Source organism: Syngnathoides biaculeatus, chromosome 16, assembly GCF_019802595.1.
Source record: "Syngnathoides biaculeatus isolate LvHL_M chromosome 16, ASM1980259v1, whole genome shotgun sequence".
Taxonomy (NCBI): Eukaryota; Metazoa; Chordata; class Actinopteri; order Syngnathiformes; family Syngnathidae; genus Syngnathoides; species Syngnathoides biaculeatus.
The window spans coordinates 23,959,445-23,973,952 of NC_084655.1; the positions used below are offsets into that span (position 1 = coordinate 23,959,445).

A 14,508-nucleotide genomic window follows, 5' to 3' on the forward strand; every position below is an offset into this window, starting at 1 on the left:
TGGGCTCACAGTTCTGAGGACCCGGGTTTGATCCTCTGCAGAGTTCGCATGTTCTCCCCGTGCCCTGCGTGGCTTTTCTCCGGGTGGGCACTCCGGTTTCCTCCCACTTCCCAAAAACATGCAACATTCATTGGACACTCTAAATTGCCCATAGGTGTGGTTGTCTCCATGTGCCCTGCGATTGGCTGGCGACCAGTTCAGGGCGTACCCCGCCTCCTGCTCGTTGACAGCTAGGAAAGGCTCCAGCACTCCCTTGACCCTTGTGAGGATAAGCGGCTAAGAAAATGGATGGATGGATGAGATAGAGAGAGCGATATTATTGTTGAATGGAGATTCATAATATGCCTCCCACCCCGTGTAGTTTTATTCCCTGCGCAGGTTTTCACGGCATATACAATTTGCATTTAATGAGACTCTTAGTGTGAAAATGTGACTCAGGAACCTTCCGTGGGATCTTTTTTTTTTTTTCAAGCAAACGTGACTCCCGAGTTGGAAAAAGGAAAATCACTTTGCAGATGCATAACAGGCTTTTGCTTTTTCGGGTGAATAAATACGCACTTTAAAGCCTTTACCTGGCTCAAAAACTCTCCAAGTCTTGCAGGGTTGTTCATCCTGGTAGAATTGTATGTTTTCTTGCATTTTTTTTTTGTTTTGTTTTTAATTCATCACCTGAAGCGGCTACACTGGCAACTTTTTGTGCATCCAGCAGCGACAGCCGCTCGTTTGCTGGAGACCTCAAACCGCAGTTGGATTTTGCCCCTTCTTCTCGGTTTTCTCAGGTTTTCCGTGGGGGGGACGGGACCGCTCGCCCGGCAGTATCCACTAGGCTGCCAAATACCTGCGCACCCGTGCCATCAGGTGTCAAATGAACCACCTAAAGCGCGCAGACTTCGCCATGAAGACATCGACGAAGACATCCCCACCGACACGGTGTTGGACGAACACGCCCACAGAGACGGGCTGCGTAGGCTCCATCCAACGGCGGTTGAAGACGCGGTGGCCGGCTACAAAGCGGTCGTCATCCCTGGTGGCTACCCAACCCCCGAGGTGGCCAAAACCGAAACCGCGGGCCACAAGATCCAAACTGTCGCAACTCCGCTCCGGACGAAGCCGCTCGCTCAGTGGCTATTTGGCTCGTATCGACAATACTGTCGTCAACCTCTGCCCGAAATGCGGACGGGGCCCTCGCGACACGCGGCGCATCTTCAACCGCGGAGCGGCTCCCGCTACGCTGACCGTAATGGACCTGTGGAAACGCCCGAAGGAAGCGGCTGCACTCCCGGAACTGGAAGTCGGCTAAGTCGGAATCCCGTTCCGCCCACAGGTCACACTACTGGTGGCATTTGGTTCGCTCCCTCCGGTGGCCCGAAACAGGGTCATCGTGGCCACCGGGAACATACCATAACATTTGGTGGGCGTGTCCAACCCCCCCCCCAACCCCCAAAAAAACAACTGATTTGAAGTCTCCCATTTTGGTTTGCAATGACCAAATTTGGATGACCATCATCATTGCTTGGCAGAAAATTGCCGACTCATTGGAAAACGGTCAAAATGCTCTCCTCACATGTCATGTGCGTGCGCCTTCATTTGGATTCTTCAAACGTCCAAAATAGGAGACAAAAGAAACGTTGGCGCGGATGCGGGCGGCTGAGTAGAATTCGATTCGCGCCGTGAAACGAGTCGGCGGCGCGAGTCCACTGCACGTCTGTGTCCCACGCCAGCGTGTCTGCGTCCACGTTCGACAGCGTGCCAGCATTTGCAGAGGAGTCAGGACGAAAAAAAAAAAAAATCTCCTTGGCGCCTTCTTTGCCCTTCTGGGGCAGCGATGGAGGGAACGAGCGCTCCGATGCCGCCGTCCCTCCAATCCGCATGCATCCTCTCCCGGATATCGATCGGGCTACAGCAACGCGGCACTTCCGCCGAACGCCGGCCCGTGCAGATCTCGGTCGGGCCTTCGTCTTGCTCGATTTGAGCAGATGCAAGAAAGCCACTTCGGGTTTGTTCTGCTTGTTTGTTGGGACTCGGACGGAGTCTGTGCAGGTGAAATTTTGAATATGCAGTCGTAGTTGAGCGTCTCCGCTCCAGCGGTGGTTCTGGACACAGACGCTTTGGGTTCTGGAGGCAGACACGACGGATTTGCAGTCGTCTTCTTGGAACCTGCAGGGCTTCCCGGCAGCTTTTGCGGTCGCTACGGGAACGCTTGCAGGCACGCATTGACGCACGCGGGAGATCCGCCGAGCGTTGCAGCTCGAGGAGCAAGCGGGGAGGAGCCCAGTCGACAACGTCTCCTGCTAACGGACGATGTCCACCTTTAAAACGAGAAAACGGCTCAGAAAAGTCTGGTGGAATTGCTTAGTTGTTGATAGGAGTTCATATTTGGATCTATGCCATTGTTGTTTTTCAAGAAAGAACGCAGCAGCTTCAACTACTCAGTGATTCTTTCATATTTTTTGCATTTTACTTTCCCTCAACTTCCCTCCATTCTTTATCACTTTTTGTTTAAATGTTTTCATTTTCATTCTACTTTGGGGGGAAAAAAGAGAACTATTATTGCACCACTAAAGAATTGCATCTTTTTAATCCTTATTTGGTGGACAGAATGAGTTCTTTTGCTCCTGTCTTCAATTTGAATCCGTCTTACCGCTTAGGACATGTTGTGAAAAATGGACTTCATATTTCCGCATAGAGGCAAATACTGTCATTGGGACTCTTGAGGTGATGGCGGGATTGCATCAGGGATCAGGTCTGAGCCCCTTCCTGTTCGCTGCGGTAATGGATAGGCTGACAGATGAGGCCAGACTGGAATCAGCTTGGACCATTTTGCAGCGACTTTGTGCGGCAACCACATTCCGCAGCTGCGGGAAGACTTTGGGCACGATTTTGGAGGGTGCCTGTGAAAATGAGCTTCGGTGAGCTGACGTCAGATGTCATTGATACTGCTGGGGGGGCCGGGGGGGGGGGGGGGGGGCAGTTCATTCCAAATGTGGAATTGAGATTGCGAACGACCTTCCCCAAATTATTCCCAAAAAGATGGAAGCCGATTGTTGCCTTTATTTGATTTTTTTTTTTCTTCCTTTTAACTCCAAAAGCTATACAAAAATACATATGCACATACCGCATAGGAGTGACGGAAATGATAGTGTGCCGACAGACCGGGCCGACGCGGGTGTTCAAATATTTGGCCCTCGTCCTCGCGTCTCACGAGGGCCAAATATGCTCCCCGCAGTCGGAGTCCCGCGAGCGGGCCTGCGCGATGTCCCGCCGTAAACGAGAATCGGGCTTTGGCGGGGCATCGGGGTCGAAACGATTCAATTCGATTAGCGTAAAGGTCAAGGCAAAAGCTCTGCCTCGGAGCTACGCGGGAAGAGTTTTTTTTCCAGCATTGATTGATGTCACAGCAGACGGACGGGCCACTCTGTGTGGAAATAAACGACAAGGAAACGATGGAGAATGTCCAAAGTTGAGGATCTGCTCACACTTCAAAAAAAAAAGAAGATAAAGTGCAACGTGTCTACTTGAAAGCGCGTCCGCCCGACACAACAGCACGTCTAACATCCTTAGCTCATGTCATCTGTGATGATTGTAATGCTCAAGGGTAGACACAGCTGCTGGTGCAACTTCCATCGCGCTATTGAGCAACATAAACACGTCAGCATCAGCAGCGCATTCGAGGGAGGCTCAGTCACGTGACAAGCTGAACGGACGGCCACGAACGAGAGGCAAGAGCGGTCGGTCGCTCAAGCGTGGCAGTCTCCCACCTTTTAAAGCCACACACACACACACTGACACAAGTCACAAATACGACAGTGTAGAACGGTAGAATGGCGACCACAAGCAGACAATCGAAATACGTACCTGCTTCTCACGTACATGGTCACCAGATGAGCAAACCGTCAGCCAAGGTCGATCGAGTTCTTGGTTGGAACGCGTACTTTCTTCTTCTGTGCATTTCTAGCAGTCCAGATGCCCCTTTTGTACCATGTGACACGTCCCGGCTCGGTCCTGGTACTGCGTTAGTTCGTCGTTACGTGTGCTCTTCGCTACGTTCCTCATGCTGTTCGCATCTCGCGTACGCCACAAACCGGAAGAGGAGCAAATCAGGACGACGCCACTTAACCGTTACGATTCATATTTAAGATAAAGCGATGGTGGGTGGGCGGGCTTACACTTGGAGTTCACATGTCTTGACTTTGTTGCATGTTCCACAGGTCCTAAGCGCCAATGAGCCAACAGCTGCTTGAATCTTCTGTGTCCCGATTTCCGAAGGCATCTAACACGAATGGCTTTTTTTTTCCCCTGCCTCTCCGTCGCTTCATCCCAACCGTGGCAGGCCTGAGGACTTACCTGATTTCCGGAAGGAAACCGGAGAAGCCCCCTCCTCGTGGCTGCCCCCAGTCGGCCTGCGAGCACTCGCGGGGAGCGCGACCCGCTGATGGCGCCCCGTCAGCCCGCAGCCTTCCCCAGGTGAGTTGCGGGGGAACAACGACAACACTTCAGAAAATGTTAGAAAGAATCTTTCATGCGGGAATTTTTTTTTTTCCTCCTCTTTGCCTGAGGTCCAGTACGAAGGTCTTCTTTGATATCCGTCTACAGTTTTTGCTTTTCCTCATGTGGGCGTTGCGGATGTTTGCATGCACAATTCTTGGCTTTACAAGACGGAACCAGAAATAATATCCGTCCATTTTCTTAGCCGCTTGTCCTAACGAGGGTCGCGGGGAGTGCTGGAGCCGATCCTGGCTGTCAACGGGACCCTGAACTGGTCGCCGGCCAATCGCAGGGCACACGGAGACCGACCACAGTCGCATGCACAATCACACCTAGGGGCAATTTAGAGTGTCCAATTAATGTTTTTGGGGTGTGGGAGGAAACCCGAGTGCCCACCCGGAGAAAAGCCACGCAGGCACGGGGAGAACATGCTAACTCCACAGAGGCGGGGCCGGGATCGAACGCGGGTCCTCAGAACTGTGAACCCAGCGCTTTACCGGCTGACGCACCGAGCCGCCCGAGAAATAATATTCTTTCCTCGTTCTCGTGACCATGTTTGTTTTCTGCAAGCAAATGATCGTTTTTTGGACCCCAGGAGCCAAAAGCGAAAGCTCAAATGTGACAAATTGGAACCACGATTGAAGATGGCGGCGTCCACTCAATGCAAGAATCGGTACGATCTCGGGGAATCAGGGAAGAAACGAGCGAGGCGTCGAGGAACGCGTCCCGTGTACCCTGACGCCGCCCTCCTAAGCTTCCGAGGTTAACAATTACCCTTGCATCTCTTGTAAAATGAATACATATCTTGCTTTGAATCCACTCGGGGCGGGAGCAATTGCTCCCAAAATATGATGCACGGCGGGCGGCCATCGACACCATAACGAGCCTCCCTCCCGATCTCCCGATGATCCTCCTCATCGCCGCGTTTCAGAGGAATTTCTCATTTGCATTCCGAGCGTCCCGCAACTCTTCAAAGCGGATCTCGGAACCGCCGCACTGTGCCCGCTTTCAACTTTCTGCCGCACCAACGTCGTGAGCTACGTACGCATCGCTGGGTGGGGGGAAGAAGTAAAAAGAAAGGATGGAGCTTGAGGCGTGAGACTTTGGCGCCGGTTGTCTAATGAGCTTTGGCGTGCGGGCGAGAAAGGAGAGATGACCTCCATCCCGTTCCACTCGGGATAGGGTCCGAGGTCAAAGGTCAATGTTTTTCCGCTAACGTCGTCCACGCAGCAAGTTGGTCAAAAGTGGCCTGACTCGAATGGACGCCGCCGCGTGTCATTTGGTCACCCGCGTAGGCAAATGAAGCCCCCCCCCCCCCCGCCGCCGCCATCAAATATGGGCCTTTTGTGTCCCCAGGAAATCAAATGCATAAAAGCATGATCAAATTAATTTCAAATTTAATATAGTTCAAAAAGATCATTTCAAATTTGAGCTACCTTGTAGAGTGGAAAAATAGCAGGTCATTTTTATTGTTGTCGCTGAATCACTGGAATGCGCTTGCTGCCACCGGGCTGCTAACATTAATGCCATATATTTGCTATTTTTATGCAAAAAAAAACTGACTTTGTTCATTCATTCAACGGAGAGTTTGAGTTAACAGAAAGAATAACATTAAAATACACTGAGTACATTGAGTTTAATATGTATTCTCTAGGGCGGCTGGTAAAGCCTTGGCCTCGCAGTTCTGAGGACCCGGGTTCGATCCCGGCCCCACCTCGTGTAGAGTTTGCATGTTCTCCCCGTGCCTGCCTGCGTGGCTTTTCTTCGGGCGGCCACTCCGGTTTCCTCCCACATCCCAAAAACATTCATTGAACACTCTAAATTGGCCGTAGGCGTGATTGTGGTCTGTCTCCGTGTGCCCTGTGATTGGCTGGCGACCAGTTAAAGGGTGTACCCCATCTCCTGCCCGTTGACAGCTGGGATAGGCTCCAGCACTCCCCACGACCCTCGTGAGGATAAGCGGCAAAGAAAATGGATGGATATGTGTTCTCTAGAACTCGTGAGCTGGCGCCTGATGACATCAGCATTTTTCCGTCCTCGGATTGGCTAGCCAGAGGTAAACTCGTTAGGGCCGCACAAATTATTACGATACATAAATCAGCATCTCGGGTGCGTATGAGGTGTTTTGTCACGCAGTCACGTTGCATTTTGGTTTTGTTTGCTCGTCTAATTGAGAGAAGTGGATTCGTTTGGCGAAATCCCGACGGAAGGCCCGCGTACCAAATGGGTGGCCCGCCACTGACAAATTGTAATCAACCCGTCAAAGTGTTGAGTTTAATTCCGCAGAACGGACGTATGGCCTTCTTTCTCGCTGCAGCCTCCGCGCCCGTCCTGCGATGTCGTCCTCGTGCCCGGAGACGAGAAAGTTCCGGAGGAAAGCGACGTGACCAACGGCCGCCGTGGAGACCGCAAGACCAGCAACGGCGAGGTTGGACCATCTCGGCTCGACTGTTTCTTTTCGACCGCTTACGGCGTCCCTCCTCGGGACTCTTCCGGTCTCAAGGGTCCCCCGGGGGTCCCCGCGGACCGCGGTCCCGAGGCTCCCAACGGCCTGCTGAGTCCTCGACTGCAGCCCCTGAACAACAGCCAGACGTCGCTCTGCGAGATGCTGCAGGAGAAGGAGAAGAAGACGTGGGCCGGAGGGGCCTTGGGCATGGACCACTCGGCGCTCATCCCGCTGCGCTCCAAGAACTTCCGGGAGAGAAGCGACGCCCACTTTGTGGACGTCATCAAAGGGGACAGGTGAGGACGGCCGGAAATCCTCCGAGGCGGTGAAAGTCCCTGGCACTGATTTGTCCTTCTTTGACAGCCTCATGAAGGACTATTTCTACAGGCCGCCCATTAACAAGCTCTGCCTCACTTTCCTGGATGAGAGCCTGGAGTCTGCCTACCAGATCAGCTATCAAGAAGAGGTACTGGCCCGTTCGTGCGTCGCGGAGACGCCGTCCCGCCATCGTTACATCACCTTGACCAACGCTTGCCGTTTAGCGGGTGCCGCTTTTGGGGGATTTATGGTCCGGAACTTCCCCCGCTGGACTACATGTTTCCTCCCTGCGGCAAAGAGCGCTAATCTACAAGTAACTGTGACGGGCCCCGATTAAAAAGGCTCCTAATTACCAACAGTCTAAATGAACGGCCTCAATTTACGTCAACATAGTTCCTTGGCGTCATCGTGTTATGAGACGGTGCCAAAGTCATTCTTTTGGTACTACAATTTAACCACAAAGCGTCAGCGAATAGCAGTGAATTGGTTAAAAAAAAAACAAAAAAACATCCATCCATCCATCCATCCATTTTCTTGGCCGCTTATCCTCACGAGGGACACGGGAGTGCGAGAGCCTATATCCCAGCTGTCAACGGGGTACACCATCAACCGGTCGCCAGCCGATCACGGGGCACATCCAGAAAGACAAGAGTCGCACTCACGATCACACCTACGGGCAATTTAGAGTGTCCAATTAATGCTGCGTGTTTTGGGGACGCGGGAGAAAGCGGAGTGCCCGGAGAAAAACCCACGCAGGCAGGCACAGGGAAAACATGCAAACTCCACACAGGCGCTGCGGTCAGCGTGGCTTTTCACCGGCCACTCCCATTTCCTCCCACATCCCCAAAACATCCAACATTAACTGGACACTCTAAATTGCCCGTAGGTGTGATTGTGAACGCAGCTGTTTGTCTCGATGTGCCCTGCGGTCGGCTGGCAACCATTTCAGCAAGCACCCCACCTCCTGCCTGTCGACAACTGGGATCGACTCCAGCACTCCCTGCGACCCTCGTGAGGATAAGCGGCAAAGAAAATGGATGGATGGATGGATGTGATGCTGTTAAATTCAGCTAGTTTTTGATGTGCATTGAAATGAGTGAAATCCTGCGAAGGCCTTGGAAATCTTTCGTGCACGCCAACAGTTTGGCAAATCCTCGATGTAGTTTTTTTTGTATTTTTTTGCTTTTACTTGTGGCCGACGAGTCCGGCAGCTGTCAAAGACGCCTCGTGTATTTTTGTATCTTGCAAGCCTTCGCTGTGTCCGACTTTTGTGTTTCTTCCGAATGCTTTCGCCAGTGTGTTCGTGTCCTTTGATGCTGTCAAAACTGCGGCAGAGAAAAATTCCCGCAGGACTTGAAGAAAAAAGTGCAGAGGGTTCATCGTAAGGCCGCAGCGCCCTCTGCTGGCGGACTTTTGAAATGCGATTTTTTTTTTTTTTTTTTTTTTTATCCCGAACACGATGATTTGAATCTGCACAAATTGTCACTCGCCGGATTTTGCAATTGAAGTTTGTGTCGGTCCCCTATCAGGTGGAGGCCCGAGCATCGGTTCAGACCTTCGCCAGCCCGACCTTCAGTTCTTTCCTGGACATGCTGCTGTGCTCTTGCGTGTTTCTGGCTTTGTCCACGGCCTGTTTCCTTCGCCCCGTCGTTTCCCGGCTGCGTCTGCCCGCGCCGGCCGTCGTCGTGACCGGCACGGCCGCGTTGCTGGAGGCCCTGGCGCTCTTGTTTGCTGTCCGGTGAGGGGAAAAAAGGCAGCCGTCGACGTTAATTTGCTGAATGAGGAAGTGGACGTTTGTGGTTTGTCGGCTTGCAGATTCATGTTAAAATTACACCGTAGACTGCAGAAAACTGCTGAATGACAATCGGGCGTCCAGATACGTTTTTACACAACAAACGAGAACCATTTCAAATAAAAGTTTCCCAGGAAGTGAGATGGATTGATTTTGCTGATGGAAAAACAGCTGAATTGCATCTTTGCAGTTTGAAATTTGTGGTTTCCCGGATGATGTTAACTTCCCGAGAGGAAGCCGTTGACGGCTCCCCGTTGTTTGCCTCCCCAGGATGGCGTTCTACCTGGACGGCGCTCCCAAGTGCTCTCGGGCCGCGATGAAGGCCGTGTCGGCGTGGGTGCCGCGGCACCTCGTCGGCGCCGTCACCGTGTCCTTGCCCGCTCTGGCCGTCTTCGCCCACGTCACCTGCGACCTGCGTCACTCCACGCAGGTGGGGCGGAACTTTGCGACGGTTATTTTCTCCCTGCGCGGTACCAAATTGAAAGAAGGCTTTTCTCTGGTTTTTCCCCTCCAGTTCACCGTGTTCATCTGCTGCGCCGTCATCATCGCGATCATTCACTTCTGCAACTCTTGCCAGCTCAGCTACTGGATGCGCTCGAGCTTAGCGACCGTCGTCGGGCTGGCGCTTCTTTTGCTGCTCTTCACCTCCCCCTGCAGGTAGGACCAAGTTGGACGTCGTTGCAAAGTCAGTCGTCCTCAGATTGAGCAACGTGCTACTTTTCAGCAGTTATTAGACCGTGGATCCGAGCTATTTGTGGTTGGGTACGGAGCGGGCTAGCAGAAGACTGTCGCTCACCTTTGGCCCTCCTCATAGGGTGGCTCGGAAAGAACACAAAAACAAATAAATAGGCTGGGGAACGCTTCCGGTTGTGGAGGTGGACCCAGTGACCTGCATTCTTCTCAATGGGCATCTTTATTCATGTATAAATGTGTTTTATTTCTTCTAGAGTTGCAGCAAATCTTTTTTTCTGGTAAGTCCTCACTGCCACACACCGACTTTCATTTTCACACACAAAAAAGCGTGGGTTAGCATCACAGTCGGGAGGTTCCGGGTTCGAATCTGGGTGACAGTCCTCCTTTGTGGGGTTTTCACGCGTTCCCCGTTTTGGCCTGAGCTTTTCCTGCCTTCTAAAAACTTGCATGCTAGGTTGGCTGAAGACTAAATTGTCGATAGGTGTGAATGTGAGTGTGAGCGAATGCTTGTTTTGTCCGTACGTGCCCTGTAATTGGACGGCGTACTTCAACTGATTTGCTTCTTCATTTTAAAAATTTGCAAAAACTTCCCGGCGGAAAGACGTTTTCAATATTTCCCTCACCTTTAATCAGCTCATGCGGCACATTCGGTAAGGAGTTGGGGAACCAAGACTTTGCCAACACCGTGCGTACCGGACCTCGTTTCTCCTGCAGGCCAGACGAGCAGCGCGACGGCAGCAACAGCTCGGCTCTCCGACCCGAGATGCGGGCCGGCGGCGGCGGCGAAGCCCACCCCGAAGAGCTGCTGGGCCCCGAAGCCTGCGTGGCCTTTTTCCTGCTCCTCCTCCTCGTCTGGTTCCTCAACCGGGAATTCGAGGTGAGTTACCGCCTCCATTACCACGGCAACGTGGAGGCCGACCAGCACCGCATCAAGATCCAGAACATGCGGGACCAGGCGGACTGGCTGCTCCGCAACATCATCCCCATCCACGTGGCGGAGCAGCTGAAGGTCACGCAGAGCTACTCCAAGAACCACGACAACGTGGGCGTCATCTTCGCCAGCATCGTCAACTTCAGCGAGTTCTACGAAGAGAGCTACGAAGGCGGCAAGGAGTGCTACCGGGTCCTCAACGAGCTGATCGGCGACTTTGACGAGCTGCTGCGCGCGCCGGCCTTCGCCAACATCGAAAAGATCAAGACCATCGGCGCCACCTACATGGCGGCGGCGGGCCTCAACGCTCAGCAGTGCGCCGACGCCGCCCATCCTCACGCTCACCTGCGGGCCCTCTTCGACTTCGCCCTGGAAATGATGCGCGTGGTGGACGACTTCAACAAGAACATGCTGGGCTTCGGCTTCAAGCTCCGCATCGGGTTCAACCACGGGCCCCTGACCGCCGGCGTCATCGGCACCACCAAGCTGCTGTACGACATCTGGGGCGACACGGTCAACATCGCCTCCCGCATGGACACCACCGGCGTGGAGTGCCGCGTCCAGGTCAGCGAGGAGAGCTACTGCGTGCTCAGCGGCATGGACTACGACTTCGACTACCGCGGCACCGTCAACGTCAAGGGGAAAGGACAGATGAAGACCTTCCTTTACCCCAAATGCGGCGACGGCGGCCCGGTGCCGCAGTACCAGCTCTCCGTGTCCCCGGAGATCCGAGCGCAGGTGGACGGCAGCATCGGACGCTCGCCGACCGACGAGATCGCCAGCGTGGTGCCCGGCGCCGGCGCCGGATCCTCCGCCAAGACCGGGCTGAGCCGCGAGAGGGGCGACGGGCTCCAGTGGCGTCCCTCGGCGCAGCCCCGTCACGCCAGGCGCTCCGTATCGCACGGCGGCCTGACGTCCGTGCACGTCACCGACCCGGAGGGTCCGCCGCTGGTCGCCGGTCGGAACAGGCTCGTCGTCTCGGCGGCGGAAAAGCCCACCCAGAATGCAACGCCTGCGTCCCGGCAAGAGTCCAACAGACTGTGAACATTTCGAGGCTTTCTGGGTAGGGAACCTTTTTCCTGTCCACCCAGGACGACGCGATTGACAAACAAGTTCCATCTTTGAGCGTTCCTATTTTTTTTCCAGAATGGCCGTCGTTTGCCCTTCATCTCGTCCACCTGACAGTTGGCGTTCGAAACCAGACCAAATGGAAAAGGCCAAAGGGAAGCACATTCTTAGCGGCTTCCGCCAGGTCGGAAGGAACAGAACCCTCCGACTTGATTCTCGCTCCCTTTAATCTCTCTTCTTTTGATAAGTGCCTTTAGAATAGAACATCTAGACTCCAGCCTTTTTTTTTTTTTTTTCCCACTTTTTTCCTACTTAAAAGGGAACAAAACAGTTTTGCTTTCCAAGCCGAGCTCTGTTTGCAGCCTTTTGCCTTTGATAATCAAACTGCTGACATTAGAGGCGGAAAACGATTCAAACGAGTAATATGCTTTCTTTGTTGGTCGTGAAAACGCCAAAGCTGTTTAAGAAGCTGCATGTGGAGTGGCTGCGTTTATGTTCAAATCTAAAACCAGCGGATGACGAGGAACCTTTTTGTAAGCCGTCGAAGGTTTATTTCAGTTCTATGCTGGTCTCGCAGGCTGGAAATGATCATCCCGACTTGTTCTCGTCTTTGCGAATCAGGAAGCTGCGCCTTTAAGAGTCTTTGGAATTCGAGGAAAGCTCAACATTCTCCTTCTTTTGATTGCCATCGCAACTCGAATTGTTCATGTGAATCGTCGCCGTTTGCACTTTGATCACAGAAGCCGAATGTTTTTTCTTGACTGAAATCGTTGATTGCGTTGGATTCTTCTTGTCACGATGCAGCCTGAAAAGTGAAAGTCCAAATGTTTTGCAATTTGGAAACTTCTGGAAGAATATGCCTCAACAAACACTTAAAAGTCTGAATGTCGACGGAGTTGCGTTCCGACTGCTGCGACCTAGCCTGAATTATTTTGGAAAGTTTTTCCACCGCTTTTCTACTGCAACAGCAAGTAATTGTGACATTTATGTAAAGTGTAATGTAAAAACATTTGGACTTCATATGGAGCCTTGTGGAACCCCCGCCGTATCTATATACAGGTTTCTCACTAACCTATGCTAACACTGGTGAAATCATAATTAGAATACATTTTCCTACCGAAAACATTTCAAGTCGACATCTTACAATTTGAAGCTTTTCTGGAAAAGTATGCTTTAGAAGTCACTCAAAAGCCTGGAATTGGCCGGCGTTACGTTCATACAGTGCCGACGTACCCCGCACAGTCTATCGCGAATTATCCGCTATAATCCAAGTCGTCGTGAAAATTCTTGTAAATTCTTCGGGCCCGGTGTAGACTCTTGTGGAATGTCTGCGATGAAGTTTCATTCTTACGGCTCCGAGGTCAGCCGAGCCTGAGTTCGGAGTCTGAACTCTGCGTAGTCACTAGCCTACGCTGACACCTTAGCGACGTCATATTTATAGTTCATCATTCATTAATTTTCCGTACCGCTTCTCATCCTGGAGCCGATTCCATCTCGGTCACCAGCCAATCACGGGGCAGATATAAATAAACACCAATTTGCACTCCACACCTATGGGCAATTAATAGTTGATATTTGTTTGAAAAAAAACTTGAAGGTCAGAGAGATAAAATAAGACGCGAGACTCCCAGAAATCTCCTCTTTACATCCATATCATGTCATCAATTTCCACTTTTTTGTTTTTTTTTTTACATTTCTATGGCATTTGCTTTACGTATGATTTTTTTTTTTTTTCATTTTATTATTATTATTTTATTTTTAGTGGTTCATATGTCTGGCTCACAGTTGTGAGGTTCTTGGCCTTCCTTTGTGTTTGCAAAATAGCCAAAAAGCCGATTTATTTCATACACACGATGACTCAATGCGCTGATTAAAAGTATTCAAATACATGAATAAGAACATTTGAAAAATTACAATCAAAAGCGCTTTTAGTGCAAGCGGAAGTACTCGTTTTGAATCTGGATTTGCAAACATTCCCACTTGGGGCTGACGTCACCTCCAACAGAACACATTTGAAGTCGCGCTCAGAGTTAAAACACACGAACAATTGAAATATTATATTTTTAAACCCGTGAGCAGTACCAAGCAAAATGCCATTAATTATATGCCCATTTTTCTGATGAAATAGCAATAGTGTATGATTTGAAATTACCCATTGTGGTGTACACACATTCTTGTAAAGTCGTGGATGTCTTGTGCCTTTCATTTTTCTTTCTGTGCCAGAATCAAGTATTTATAGTTATGGATGGATGGATATTTGTCAAGTATTGGAGTAGTGCCTTTTTTTTTTTATTTTTTTTTTTTATTCATTCGCAATATGTTCATTAAGGCGCCTTACAGCTGACTTCCATGGTCATTTTCCTTTCCTACCTTGCCTTTTAGGAGACAGTATTTTTAGTTTTGCATGTAGTTTTAAGGGCAATAATTCAAACGGAGTAAAAGGGAGCACATAATTCTCACCCAAATATGTAATTCTCACCGCTGTTGAGGTACGCTTACATAATGAGCCATGAATAAGTTCAGGAGAAAGCGCATATTCATCTATTCTGTATAAATTTTCATACTTTTTCCAAATGTTTTCATTCGACTTAACTTTCACTCCCATCATATCGAAATAAGTATTATAAGTTTTTTTTTTTTTGCTTCCCGCACTGCAAACATGAGCTTTAAGAGGTGAATTTTGCGAGGCATGCTGGGAAATGTTGATGCCAAAGAGTGTCACCACCGTCTCGTCTGCATATGAAAAAACAAACAAACAAAAAAACATTTCCGGCG

General features: G+C 51.0%; 1 protein-coding gene across 4 annotated transcripts in view; it reads left to right on the forward strand.

The window, feature by feature from the left end:
- Positions 1 to 13,580, forward strand: part of LOC133514777 (adenylate cyclase type 9-like) — a 32,063-nt gene extending 18,483 nt beyond the window's left edge. Inside the window, exons 2-11 of one of the 4 annotated variants that reach the window (XM_061846730.1) lie at positions 4,331 to 4,464; positions 6,803 to 6,913; positions 6,989 to 7,227; positions 7,295 to 7,397; positions 8,779 to 8,987; positions 9,312 to 9,471; positions 9,556 to 9,698; positions 9,989 to 10,012; positions 10,449 to 11,728; positions 11,812 to 13,580. In XM_061846730.1, the coding sequence (XP_061702714.1) occupies positions 4,331 to 4,464; positions 6,803 to 6,913; positions 6,989 to 7,227; positions 7,295 to 7,397; positions 8,779 to 8,987; positions 9,312 to 9,471; positions 9,556 to 9,698; positions 9,989 to 10,012; positions 10,449 to 11,709 (2,384 nt within the window). In that variant the 3' untranslated portion in view covers positions 11,710 to 11,728; positions 11,812 to 13,580. Of the gene's footprint in view, positions 1 to 4,330; positions 4,465 to 6,802; positions 7,228 to 7,294; positions 7,398 to 8,778; positions 8,988 to 9,311; positions 9,472 to 9,555; positions 9,699 to 9,988; positions 10,013 to 10,448 lie in introns of all 4 variants that reach the window. The other 3 variants (XM_061846728.1, XM_061846731.1, XM_061846729.1) reach the window with 3 other exon arrangements.
- The last annotated feature ends 928 nt before the right edge of the window (positions 13,581 to 14,508 follow it).